Source organism: Herpailurus yagouaroundi, unplaced genomic scaffold (assembly GCF_014898765.1).
Source record: "Herpailurus yagouaroundi ecotype Mexico unplaced genomic scaffold, PumYag 77, whole genome shotgun sequence".
Taxonomy (NCBI): domain Eukaryota; kingdom Metazoa; phylum Chordata; class Mammalia; order Carnivora; family Felidae; genus Herpailurus; species Herpailurus yagouaroundi.
The window spans coordinates 51,883,102-51,897,017 of record NW_024412388.1 but is presented as its reverse complement, the minus strand read 5'-3'; the positions used below and the strand labels follow the sequence as shown (position 1 = coordinate 51,897,017).

Here is a 13,916-nt window from a genome sequence, read left to right as displayed (position 1 = left end):
AAAATGTATATATTTTCAATTTTTCTAAGTACTCTCAAATTTCTCATAAGAGGTTGTAAATTTAAATATTTATCATAGAGGGGCGCCTGGGTGGTGCAGTCAGTTAAGCGTCCGACTTCAGCCAGGTCACGATCTCGCGGTCCGTGAGTTCGAGCCCCGCGTCAGGCTCTGGGCTAATGGCTCAGAGCCTGGAGCCTGTTTCTGATTCTGTGTCTCCCTCTCTCTCTGCCCCTCCCCCGTTCATGCTCTGTCTCTCTCTGTCCCAAAAATAAATAAACGTTGAAAAAATAAATAAATAAATAAATAAATAAATATTTATCATAGAGAAGTTCTCTGCATGTGTGAACACATGTATAAGGATGTTTAATGTAGCTTTATTGAAATAAAAAGTTGGAAACAACTTAAGTATTCATTAATAGGGGATGTGATGAACAAGATTATTAATTTACTCCACAAATATTTATTGAGAGCCTTATTATGCACCAGGCACTGGAGTTAACACTGAAAGTATGAGAGGCACAGTCCTTACTCTCAAGGAGCTTACAGTTCAGCAGATGAGAAACATTAAACAAAAGTATAAAAGTTGTTAATCCCATTATGATATTTGTGGTGAAGCAGAAATACAGGCTGCTATAAAACTACAGAAGTAGACCAAATTAGAAAGGTTGCTAATGGATGCATTTCAAAATAGCTTAAACAATAAGGGGATGTATTACCATACACAAACAGAAGTCCTATGTAGGGATGGCTCTAGGTTGGTTAATTCAGTGCCTCTGTGACATCTAGGACTCCTGTTCTACTCATCGTGTCACTCTGCTAAATCTCAGCATGTTGGCCTTATCTTCACCTATTACTCCTTAAAGTAGCATGTGTCTGTTTCAGTACAAAGATAGGATATATGACAGATATGACAGAATCCAATGGAAGAAAAATTTTTCTTCTTTGTATTCTTTCTTTTTTTTTTAATGTTTGTTTATTTTTGAAACAGAAAGAGAGCAGAGGATGGAGAAAGAGAGAGGGGAACAGAGGATCCAAAGTGGGCTCCATGTTGACAGTAGAGAGCCAGATGCAGGGCTCGAACTCACAAACCATGAGATCATGTCCTGAGCCAAAGTTGGATGCTTAGGTCTGTATTATTTATTACAAATAGTGAATTTTTATTGTTTTAATAATTTTATATTAAATATTTTTTTGAAATTATGAGTTGTGCATTTACAGAGAAGATAAAAACCCTGTGTATACACCATTTTTGTTTTTGTTTTTGTTTTTGTTTTTTGAGAGAGAGAGAGAGTGCAAGCAGGGGAAAGCGGGAAGGGCAGAGAGAGAGGGACAGAGGATCTGAAGCAGGCTCTGCACTGACTACAGCCAGCCTGATATAGGACTTGAACTCTCAAACCACAAGATCATGACCTGAGTCGAAGTCAGACACTCAACCAACTGAGCCACCCAGCCCCTGTGAATACCCCTTTAAGGAGGATAACAAAATTGTACTTGACAAGAAAAATATATTATGAGTAATTTTTTATTTATTTACTTAATTTTTAATTCAAATATAATTAATATATGATGTTCTATTAGTCTCAGGTATGTAATATAATGACTCAACAATTGTATACATTACTCAGTGTTCATCACAATAAGTGTATTCTTAATCTCCTTCACCTATTTCACCCAACTTCCCCCCTCCCCACCCACCTCCCTTCTGGGAACCATCAGTTTGTTCTCTGTATTTAATTCTGGTTTTTTTGGTCTCTTTTTTACTTTGTTCATTTGTTTTGTTTTCTTAATTTCCACATATGAGTGAACTCATATGAGTGAACTCACTGTTTGCTTCTTCCCAATGTTAGCCCTTTTATGCCAAAAACAAAACCCCATTATCTCAGTGTCCCTGATGATTTTATATTTCCTGTTTCTGACCCTTTTGAAAATGGAATCAAAATTAAAAACTTCTCAAGGCACCTGGGTGGCTCAGTCAGTTAAGTGTTCGACTTCAACTCAGGTCATGATCTGGCAGTTCATGAGCTCGAGCCCTGTGTCGGGCTCTGTGCTGGCAGCTCAGAGCCTGGAGCCTGCTTCAGATTCTGTGGCTCCCTCTCTGTCTACCCGTTACCTGCTCACACTCTGTCTCTCTCTCAAAAATAAATAAACATTAAAAAAATATTTTTTTTAAAGAGTGCTGTGAGGACTCAATGAATTAAGCATGTGAACTACTTGAAATACTACCTGGCACATTATAAATACTCAATAAATGTTAGCTGTTATCATTACAAGACATTTACAAGGCTTTAGAAAATTGCTGATAAATGAGATGCCAAAATAAGTCAACCAAAAATAAAAGCCTTGATAATGACATATTCTCACACACATTCTTTCCTTCTCTGTCTTACACACACACACATACACACACGCACACACATACTCCTACACACAAAACCAAGCACAGACGTATAGTAGAAAAAAAGCCAGGAGTAAAGTGAGACACAGTCTTGGTTTAAATTACAGCTGTGCCATTTAATACCTGTGTGACATTGGACAAATTATTTAACTTCTCTAAGCTCCTGTTTCATACTCATAAGATACTTGAATCAAACTTGTAGGCTTGCTGTGAGAATTAAAGAATTAAAGGCACTTCACAAAGAGCTTAGCATGATGCCTAACACAAAGAAGGCATTCATTAAGTGACATAAATTGTTAAAAGAAAATATATAATTATTAAAAGGATGGGCATATGTAGAAACTCAAAAACATCAAAATAAGTCAATAATTTCAGAAATTAGAACATCCTTAAGAACTGGAAAATCTGGAAGCACCTGGGTGGCTCAGTTGATTAAGGATCTGACTTCAGTTCAGGTCATGATCTCATAGTTCATGGGTCTGAGCCCTGCATTGGGCTCTGTGCTGACAGCTCAGAGCCGAGAGCCTGCTACAGATTCTGTGTCTCCCTCTCTCTCTGCCCCTCCCCTGCTCACACTCTGTGTCTCCATCAAAAATGAATAAATGTTAAAAAAAAAAAAATTTTTTTTAAAGAATTCAAAAATCTGGGCCGCCTGGGGCAATGGTTAAGCCTCCATCTCTTGATTTCAGCTCAGGTCATGATCTCACAGTTCATGGGATAGAGCCTCATATCTGGCTCTGCACTGACAGAGCAGAGCCTGCTTGGGATTCTCTCTCTCTTCTCTCTCTCTGCCCCTCCCCCAATCATGCTCACTCTCTCTCAAAATAAATAAACTTAAAAAAAAAAAGAATTGGAAAATCTACCATTTTCAGGTTAACCAAGGTGATACTTTAAATTATTTGCATACACTTCTTTTTCTCAATCTTTTTCATTTAACTTATTTATTTAAATTCAAGTTAGTCAGTATAGTATTGGTTTCAGGAGTAGAACCCAGTGATTCATCACTTACATATAACAACCAGTGCTCATCCCAACAAGTGCCCTCCTTAATGCCCAGCACCCGTTTGCCCATTCCCTTACCCACTTCCCCTCCAGCAACCCTCAGTTTGTTCTCTGCATTTAAGAGTCTCTTATGGTTTGCCTCCCTCTCTGTTTTTATCTAGTTTTTCCTTCCCTTCCCCTATGTTCATCTGTTTTGTTTCTTAAATTCCACATATGAGTGAATTCATACAGTATTTGTCTTTCTCTGACCGCCTTATTTCGTTTAGCATTAATATACTCTAGTTCCATCCATGTTGTTACAAATGGCAAAATTTCATTCTTTTTGGTGCCAGATAGTATTCCACAGTGTATATATACCATCTTCTTTATTCATTCATCAGTTGATGGACATTTGGGCCCTTTCTATACTTTGGCTATTGTTGATAGTGCTGCTATAAACATTAGGGTGCATGTGCCCCTTCGAATCAGCATTTTTGTATCCTTTGGATAAATACCTAGTAAATTGCTGGGTCATAGGGTAGTTCTATTTTTAATTTTTGGAGAAACCTCCATACTGTTTTCCAGAGTGGCTGTACCAGTTTGCATTCCCACCAGCAGTGCAAAAGTGTTCCCCTTTCTCTGCATCCTTGCCAACATCTGTGGTTTCCTGAGTTGTTCATTTTAACCATTCTGACAGGTGTGAGGTGGTATCTTATTGTGGTTTTGATTTGTATTTCCCTGATGATGAGTGATACTGAGCATCTTTTCATGTGTTTGCTAGCCATCTGGATGTCTTCTTTGGAAAAATGTCCATTCATATTAGCATATACTTTAAAGTTATCATCAGAAAACTTGATAAAAAATATTATGATATCAATTCAAATAATATTTAACTAACACTCATAAGTCTAAAACTGTGAGGGATATAACAAAAGGGGTCATGATTCTCATCCTCAAAGAGTTTACTAGAAACCCAAACCATATGGCAGTACATTATGTGTTACATAAAATACAGGTTCTTAAAAGAAATATGCCAAAACAGAGGCATAAAAAGTAGAATGGTCAATTGGTTAAGGGTCTGACTCTTGATTTCAGCTCAGATCATGATCTCGTAATTCATGAGTTCAAGCCCCACATGAGACTCTGTGCTGACAGTGTGGAACCTCCTTGGGATCCTCTGTCTCTCTTCTCTCTCTGCCCCTTCCTTACTCACTGTCAAAAATAAATAAAACATTAAGAAAAAAAGTTGGGGTACTGGGGTGGCTTAGTCTGTTAGGCATCTGACTTCAGCTCTAGTCGTGATCTCATGGTTCGTGGGTTCAAGCCCTGCATCAGGCTCTGTGCTGACAGCTCAGAGCCCAGAATCTGCTTTGGATTCTGTGTCTCCCTCCCTCTCTGCCCCTCCCCTACTCATTCTCTCTCTCTCTCTCTCTCTTTCTCTCTCTCAAAAATAAGTAAACATTAAAGTTTTTTAAAAAAATTATTAAGATGGTATAGGGCACCTGGGTGGCTCAGTTGGTTAAGCATCCAACTCTTGATTTCGGCTCAGGTCATAATCTCACAGTTCATGGGATCAAGCTCTATGCTGACATCGGGCTCCAAGATGACAGCACAGATCCTGCTTGGGATTCTCCCTCCCTCTGTCTCTGCCTTTTCTCGCTCTTGCACACATACATGCACACTTAATAATTTTTAAGTGCACATACAGTTCAGTGGTTTCAAATACATTCACAATGTTGTGCTAATAAAATTACCACCATTTATCTCCAGAACTCTTCATCTCTCTCTCTCTCAAAATAAATAAATAAATAAATATAAAAAAATTATTAAGAAGGTAAATTCTGTTATTATTTTACCACAATAAAAAAGAAGTAAAAAACAAAAAAAAAATATGCCAAAAGTAGATTGATCTGGAAATAAAACAATGAAAACTGTTACACAATGAAGGAATACAAAGATTTTTAAATGGGTTACAAATTTAGCACTTACCTTCATATTTAAAATGGTAACATTTTCCAAGCAACAATACAGGGGAATTTCTACTAAAATATGTCTTTGTTTTCAACACCCAACCTAAACAAGAAAAGAGAAAAACAGTTTTGCAATTAAAGGATTTCAGGCTAAAAGTGTAGCATTTTATTTTATTTTATTTCAAATCATCAATTCTAAACTATGAACATGCAGTTTTTTGCAAGAATGCAAAATATATGGACAATGAACTGAAAATACAGGTCGTTTATGCTACCTTCAAATACAGTTAAGTATTTTAAACACATTCCATCATGTAAAGAACATGAGAAAGAAAAGAACTTAATTTTAATTTATTTTCAAACAGGTCACAATGTTCTTTTTTTCCCCACAATGATCTTATGGTATAAAACTTAAAAGGTACAAATTCTGGAGACACCTCAGTGGCTTAGTTGGTTGAGTGTCCAACTCTTGACTTTGGCTCAGGTCGTGATCTCAGGGCTGTGGGATCAAGCCCCACATCAGGATCCACGCTGAGTGTGGAGCCTGCCTGGGACTCTCTCTCTTTCTCCCTCTGCCCCTTTCCCCTATGCGCACTCTTTCTTTTCTCTCAAGTAAAAATTAAAGATTACAAAAAAATAAAATAAAATAACAGTATAGGAGTGCCTTAGGTGGCTTAGTCAGTTGAGCATCTGACTTCAGCTCAGGTCATGATCTTGCAGTTCATGAGTTCGAGGCTGCTTAGGGCTCACTGCTGTCAGTGCAGAGCCTGCTTGGGATCCTCTTTCCCCCCCTCTCTCTCTCTGACCCTCCTCACTTGTGCGCACATGCACGCTCTCTCTCTCTCAAAAATAAATAAATATTTTTAAAAAAAACAAAAGTTACTTTAAAAAAAAAAAACAGTACTGGGGCGCCTGGGTGGCGCAGTCAGTTGAGCGTCCGACTTCAGCCAGGTCACGATCTCGCGGTCCGTGAGTTCGAGCCCCGTGTCAGGCTCTGGGCTGATGGCTCAGAGCCTGGAGCCTGTTTCCGATTCTGTGTCTCCCTCTCTCTCTGCCCCTCCCCCGTTCATACTCTGTCTCTCTCTGTCCCAAAAATAAATAAACATTGAAAAAAAAATTTTTTTAAAAAAACAAAAAAAAAACAGTACAAATTCTACTCCAGTTTCTCTGACATTAACTTCTTTTTCCCACATGCAACAAATGTTACCAATTTCTTGTCTTTCCTTCCATTTTAGATAATTAAAATATTTAAAGTAATTGAGTATTCCAATGAAGTAATTTACGGAAAAGGTAACACAGTCCACTACTGCTTGTGATAAATGTGAATCCCTGAAGTTTCCTAGGTAAATGTATAACCCCATCATTTCAGCCACCTGAGGATGTCTGAAAATAGTGAATAGAGCTTTCAGAGATCCTCATTTCCGTTTCCACCTCCAAATCCCCGATTCCCAACTACATTTGCAAATTCTTTAAGTTTTATTCCTGCGAAACTATAGCATCTATCCTCTTGTTTTTTTTATGATGCCATTAATAGTTCTTAATTTCCTGAGAAAAACACTTGCCCATTATATTCCTGAGTATTCCTAAGTATATGAAATTCCTGACTGCTAAGGATAGACTTAAAAGCAGCTCCTAACATGCAAGAGCATATAAACAGAAAGAATCTGAAATTGGGAGCCAACAGACTTAGGTCTACTCTTAAGTAGACTATCTGTCATTTATATTGAAAAGTTTTTAGAAAATGTAAAATAAGTGACTTTTTACAAAAGTGCTCCCCAAAGTACTTTAATACAAATGAATACAAAAAAGAAATAGAAATATGTATTCATAATAAAGATGATGCAAGTATTTGAATTTGCTAGAGAAAAGAAAGAATCGCAAATAAATATATGAATCGGGTTTTCCTTTACTTGGATTGCTGCAGTACTCTCCAAAACAGTTTCTGTGTCATCAGTTTTTCCTCATTCTAGCATATGCCACATGTCACTGCCAAATTAATCTCCCCGTGGCTCAGCTTTGAATAGGTAACTCTTCTGCTCAAAAACCATCCTCAGTGACTCATTACTTAACAGATTTATTATGAACTTCTCAGTGATACTAAAGACATTCCAAAATATGATACAAATTACATTTACAGTCATCTTTTCCACTACTTTTCACCTATACTCAAAGTGGGCTTTGCTGTTTGGCTCATACTATCCCATGACAAAAATATCCTCCCCAATATGAGCCTATCTACTTCTTACAGCGTGTGTGTGTGTGTGTGTGTGTGTGTGTGTGTGTGTGTGTGTGTTTGCAGAGCGAATGAGTGTGAGCCAGGGAGGAGCAGAGGGAGGAAGGGAAGAGAATCTTAAGCAGGTTCCACACCCTCCTGTGTGCACTTCTAAACCAGTTTTTCTTTTTCCCACCTGGCTCTGATGCTCTTCTCTGAACTCCAGTGGGAAAATGGTATTTACTGATCCTATTCTATACCAGGAACTAGGCTAGGCACCTTACAAACATTATCTCTTAGAATTGTTAGTACTGTACCAGAATAGTACCCCAAATAGTAATAACCCCCTCCCCCTCTAAAGGCAATATTTCTAAAGCAAATTCTAAGAACTTCACAAAAAAAAACTTCAAATAAAAGGAAACAATCTTCGGGGCGCCTGGGTGGCGCAGTCGGTTAAGCGTCCGACTTCAGCCAGGTCACGATCTCGCGGTCCGTGAGTTCGAGCCCCGCGTCGGGCTCTGGGCTGATGGCTCAGAGCCTGGAGCCTGTTTCCGATTCTGTGTCTCCCTCTCTCTCTGCCCCTCCCCCGTTCATGCTCTGTCTCTCTCTGTCCCAAAAATAAATAAAAAAACGTTGAAAAAAAAATTTAAAAAATAAAAAAAAAGGAAACCATCTTCAAGGAGGAACTTCTCTTTCTCCCTATGCTCTAGCCTCTGCCTACCCCCTCTTACCATTCACCAAACCTTCCTCAAGAAAAGAGAAGTTATGAATCTGATTCTTAAGAGCCTGGGGCATTGCAAGGATCCACATTTTACTTGAGCACAGATTTACAGTGCTTTAAAGCTCAACCATGACTCATATGGTGCATACTCTCTCACTCTTACACTTCCTGTGCAAATCCTGGCAGGACCTAACCCTCATAATAGACTGACTTATTTTAATACTCCATGATGCTAGGTACATAAGAAAGCTCAGGACTTCTCATAAGGCCCAGCCATTTTCCTCTCTTTTTCCACAGGCATGTCAAAGCTGAATTAGGCCAGTATGCCAAATGACTAGTCTATAGAATATTCTTTTTTTCTTTTAATTATTTGGTTTTAGTTGACCAGTTTTCATTTTATCTTTATAAAAGTATTGTAAGAAACACAACCACCTCTACCCTAGCTTGTTGATGCTGAACCAGGATACCATGGCACACAGACAAAAAATGAAGGATATAAAATCCATAGAGACATGGGATAACAGAGCCTGGAGTATAGGAAGGAGCCATGAATAAAAGTATATTAATAAGTTCTTCTTATACATATTGAAAAATATATATTCACCAGAATTCTTCATACTGAAGAATATATTATTTTGTATCTTAATCTCCCCTACTGTTTACCTTTAAGTTTCAGTTTATAGCAGAGGGAGGTGGGACAGAGACAAATGTCATTATGATTTCAAATGAAAACTAATTAAATAAAACTAAGTAAGTTAAGAAAAGTAAGTAAATTTGGCAAACAAGCCATTAAATAAATTGAAACGGGGCAGTGACTGTCTGTGAGGGGTGAGCATTGACCAGAAGGAAGCTTGAAGAAACTTTTTGGGGTGAAGGAAATTTTTTTTTTTCTTTTAATATAATTTATTGTCGGGGCGCCTGGGTGGCGCAGTCGGTTAAGCGTCCGACTTCAGCCAGGTCACGATCTCGCGGTCCGGGAGTTCGAGCCCTGCGTCGGGCTCTGGGCTGATAGCTCAGAGCCTGGAGCCTGTTTCCGATTCTGTGTCTCCCTCTCTCTCTGCCCCTCCCCCGTTCATGCTATGTCTCTCTCTGTCCCAAAAATAAATAAACGTTGAAAAAAAAAAATTCTTTAATATAATTTATTGTCAAGTTAGCTAACATACAGTGTATACAGTGTGCTCTTGGTTTCAGGGGTAGATTCCCATGATTCATCACTTAAATACAACACCCAGTGCTCATCATAACAAGTGCCCTCCTTAATTCCCATCACCCATTTAGCCCATCCCTCCACCCACTTCCCCTCCAGCAACCTTTAGTTTGTTCTGTATATTTAAGAGTCTCTTATGTTTGCCTCCCTCTCTGTTTTTATCTTATGAAACAACTTTTTTCTTGTATCACACAGTTCTGTGGATTGACTGGGCTCAACAGAGCAGTTCTCCTGCTAAGTCTAACGTAGTGGAAATCAGATGGAGGGGCTCAACTGAGACACTGAATTGGCTGATGTTTTCTCTCTTAGATCATCTCAGGGCCTTTCTTCATCATGTGGTCTCTCCATGTGACTTTCTCCAGCAGAGTACCTAAAGTGGTGACATAACAGTTCAGAGCTCCAAATCAGAGCAAGCAGAAGTTGCCTCTTAATGGCCAGGCCTAGAATTGACACAGCCTCATTTCCTCTCATTCTGTTGGTTAATATGAGGCACAGTCCAGCCCAGATTCAATGAGAAAAGAGACAACACAAGTATAATTAAAGATCCTTACTAAGGACGATCTATGGAGAATAGCAATCATAAACAGAATGTTACAAAAAATCTATAGTCCATTAAGTCAGCTACCTGAAAACCACAAAGCTTTAAAAGATCCAAACAAGCCAAAGAATGTAGAAATAACAGATGATAATTATTTTTGGGAGGATCTGAAACACCCAGAAGAAGGATGGTTTACATATTAACCATTTTAAAAAAGGAAGTCAAGTTTACACACCTCATGAAGTCAGGTAAATAAAAGGAGAGAGGGGAGAAGAAAGCAAAAATTAAGCAGTTTTTCAAGAAAGTAAGATCCAGAGTCTTTTAAATCTTAAGTGCTATGCCATTTCTAGTTCCATCTTCATCATTTCATAATATTGACATTGAAAAAAATAATCCTAAATTATGTTCACTATATTCAGAGAAGAGCAAGACTGAGGAACAGGGAGGCTGGATTTGAATACCACCAGTTTCATGACTTATTACCTAGATATGTGACCACAAATATGTTAATCTCAGTTTTCTAATTAAAAAAAAAAAAATCTCAGGAAGATATCCATCTCAGAAAGATATGAGATTTAAATAAGGTACATAAATCATCTACAAAATGCTAGGGAACTTGGGTGGCTCAGTCTGTTAAGCCTCTGTCTTCAGCTCAGGTCATGATCTTGCAGTTCATGGGTTCGAGCCCCGTGTTGGGCTCTGTGCTGACAGTTGAGCCTGGAGCCTGCTTCAGATTCTGTCTCCCTCTTTCTGCCCCTCCCCCAATCATGGTCTGTCCCTCTCAAAAATAAATAAACATTAAAAAAAAATTTTTTTTAATGCTAGTAAATGCTCAATCAATCTTAGTCCTTCCTGTACCACCCATACTACACAAACTCTAAGCAAGGAAAATACAGAAAACATTTTAGAGAGATTTTCAACCAATAAAATCAAACAAAAATACTAGTCCATAACTTGAAGCTATCTAGAACACTTAGTCACCTTAAACCATCTGTTCTTCAGAGATTAGAAATTACCATAATTTTATGATGGCCACTTAAGTATCTAGATAAGGAAAACAACACATATGTAAATAATAGTTTAACAATTCCTAGGATACTGATAAACTGGGTTATTCTAGGAGCACCTAGGTCTTAAGCTTAAGACTTTGGCTCAGGTCATGAGCTCATGATTCTTGAATTCAAGCCCCACATCAGGCTCTACACTGACAGCACTCAGAGCCTGCTTCAGATTCTCTGACTCCTTCTTCCTCTGCCACTCCCCTGCTCACACACTCTCTCTCTCTCTCTGTCTCTCTCAAAAATAAATAAATAAACATTTAAAAATAAAAGTGATTTGTATTTAAAAAAATAGTAAAATAAAAATGGGTTATCTAGTGCCTATATGACAATTTTCAACTTACAAATGAAATCTTCATCACATAACCTATTCACCAAATTAAATGGCTTAAAAAGAACATAAGCCTCTATTTGCAGATGACATGATCTTTACATACAGAAAATCCAAAAGAATCACACACACAAAAAAAAAACTATTAGAGCTAATAAAGTAGAACATCAAGCTTACAAGACACAACATAAAATTACAAAAAGCCACTGTATTTCTATATACTGGCAACAAATAAACTTAAAGAAAGAAAACAATTCACTTTAAAATAGCATCAAAAAGAATAAACTACTTAGGAATAACTTTAACAAAAAAGGAAATAAATACTTTCCTAAATACTTAGGAAAAACTTTAACAAGCTTTATAAGTAGAAAACGACAAAACATGGGGTGCCTGGGTGGCGCAGTCGGTTAAGCGTCCGACTTCAGCCAGGTCACGATCTCGCGGTCCGTGAGTTCGAGCCCCGCGTCGGGCTCTGGGCTGATGGCTCAGAGCCTGGAGCCTGTTTCTGATTCTGTGTCTCCCTCTCTCTCTGCCCCTCCCCCGTTCATGCTCTGTCTCTCTCTGCCCCCAAAAAATAAATAAACGTTAAAAAAAAAATTTAGAAAACGACAAAACATGATTGAAACAAAAAATTACAAACCTAAATATAAGGAAACATATCCCATGTCCATGGATTGGAAAGTTTAATATGGCAATACTGTACAAGTGATCTACAGATTCACTAAAATCTCTATCAAAATCCCAACTGGATTTCTTGCAGAAATTGTTAAGATGATCAAAAATTCATCCAAAATAGCCAAAATAATCTTGGAAAAGAAGAACAGAGTTGAAGGAATCACACTTTCCAATTTTGTAATTTTACAGAAAGCTAAAGTAATTAAGAGAGTGTTGCACTGGCACACAGATGGATGTGTACATACATGGAATTGAACTGGAAGTCCATAAATAAACCTTTACATCTGTGGTCAACTGATTTAGACAAGGGAATCAAGACCATTCAGTGGAGAAAGAACAGTCTTTTCAAAAAATGGTGCTGGGACAACTAGATAGACACATACAAAAATGAAGTTGGACTTCTACCTCACATCGCATGCAAAAATTAACTCAAAATGGATCAAAGACCTAAATATAAGAGCTAAATTAATAAAATTCTTGGGGTTCCTGTGTGGCTCAGTCAGGTAAGCATCTGACCTTTGATTGTGGCTCAGGTAATGATCCCAGGATCCCTCATCAGGCTCCACACTTAGTGTGGAGCTTAAGATTCTCTCTCTCTCCCTCTGCCCCTCTCCCCAACTCATGCTCGCTTTCTCTCTCTCCCTAGAAAAAGGTTTTTTTAATTAAAAAAATAAAACTCTTAAGAAACACAGGTATAAATCTTCATGGTTCTGATTTACACAACAGTTTCTCTAATTTGATATCACAAGCACAAACAACCAAAGAAAAAATAAGTCAACTGGATTTCAGCAAAATTTGAAGGTTTTGTGCTCTAGTGGACACTATCAAGAAAGTAAAAAGACAACACCAAAATGGGAGAAAGTATTTGTAAATCATATATTTGCTAAGGGATTTCTATCTAGAACATATAAAGAACTCATAAAGCTCAAAAATAAAAAGACAAATAACCCAATTAAAAAATACACAAAGGATTTAAATAGATATTTCTCCAAAGAATATATACAAATAGTAAGTATATGGAAGGTTGCTTAATATCATTATTCATCAAGGAAATGCAAATCAAACTCACTGAGATACTTCGTACCCACTGGAATGGCTCCAATAAAAAAGATGGACAATAAAAAGTGCTGTTGACGATGTGGAGAAATTCAAACCCTCAAACATTGCTGATAGGAATGTAAAATGGTACAGCCACCTTAGAAAACAGCTTGGTACTTTTTCAAAAAGTTAAAATTAGAGTTAATGTATTATCCAGCAATTCTACTCTTAGGTATATACCCAAGAGAACTGAACGCATACGTTCACACAAAAACTTTTACACAATGTTCATAGCAGCAATATTCATATTAGCCAAAAATTCAAAAACAACCCAAATGTCCATCAAATAATAAATGGGTAAAGAAAATGTAGTATGGCCATACAATTAAATATTATTCAGTCATATAAAGGAATGAAGTACTGATACATACATGCTACAATATGGATGAATTTTGAAAACATTATGCTAAGCGAAAGGAGTCAGACAGAAAAGGCCACAAGTTGCATAATGCCATTTATATGAAATGTCCAGAAGAGTCAAATCCATAGAGACAGTAAATAGACTGGTGATTGCCAGGGGCTAGAGAAGAGGTGGGGAGGAACAGGGAGTAGATGCTAATCGGTACAGGGTTGCATTTTGGGGTGATAAAGGTGTTCTGGGATTAGCTAGTGATGATGTTGTACAATCTTATACTAAAAACCACTGAATCATAAAAGGATGATTTTTTTAGTATATTATATCTCAATTTTTAAGAAATCAGTGCTCATAGTCTTCAAAATGCAATGTTTT

General features: G+C 37.6%; 1 protein-coding gene across 4 annotated transcripts in view; it reads right to left on the bottom strand.

Moving 5' to 3' along the window:
- The window catches only part of ATG4C (autophagy related 4C cysteine peptidase), a 94,444-nt gene that overhangs the window by 47,121 nt on the left and 33,407 nt on the right, over positions 1 to 13,916 (bottom strand). For all 4 annotated transcript variants that reach the window (XM_040470465.1, XM_040470467.1, XM_040470464.1 and 1 more), the window contains one exon: positions 5,366 to 5,449. In XM_040470465.1, coding sequence (XP_040326399.1) covers positions 5,366 to 5,449 — 84 coding nt within the window. The remainder of the gene's footprint in view (positions 1 to 5,365; positions 5,450 to 13,916) is intronic.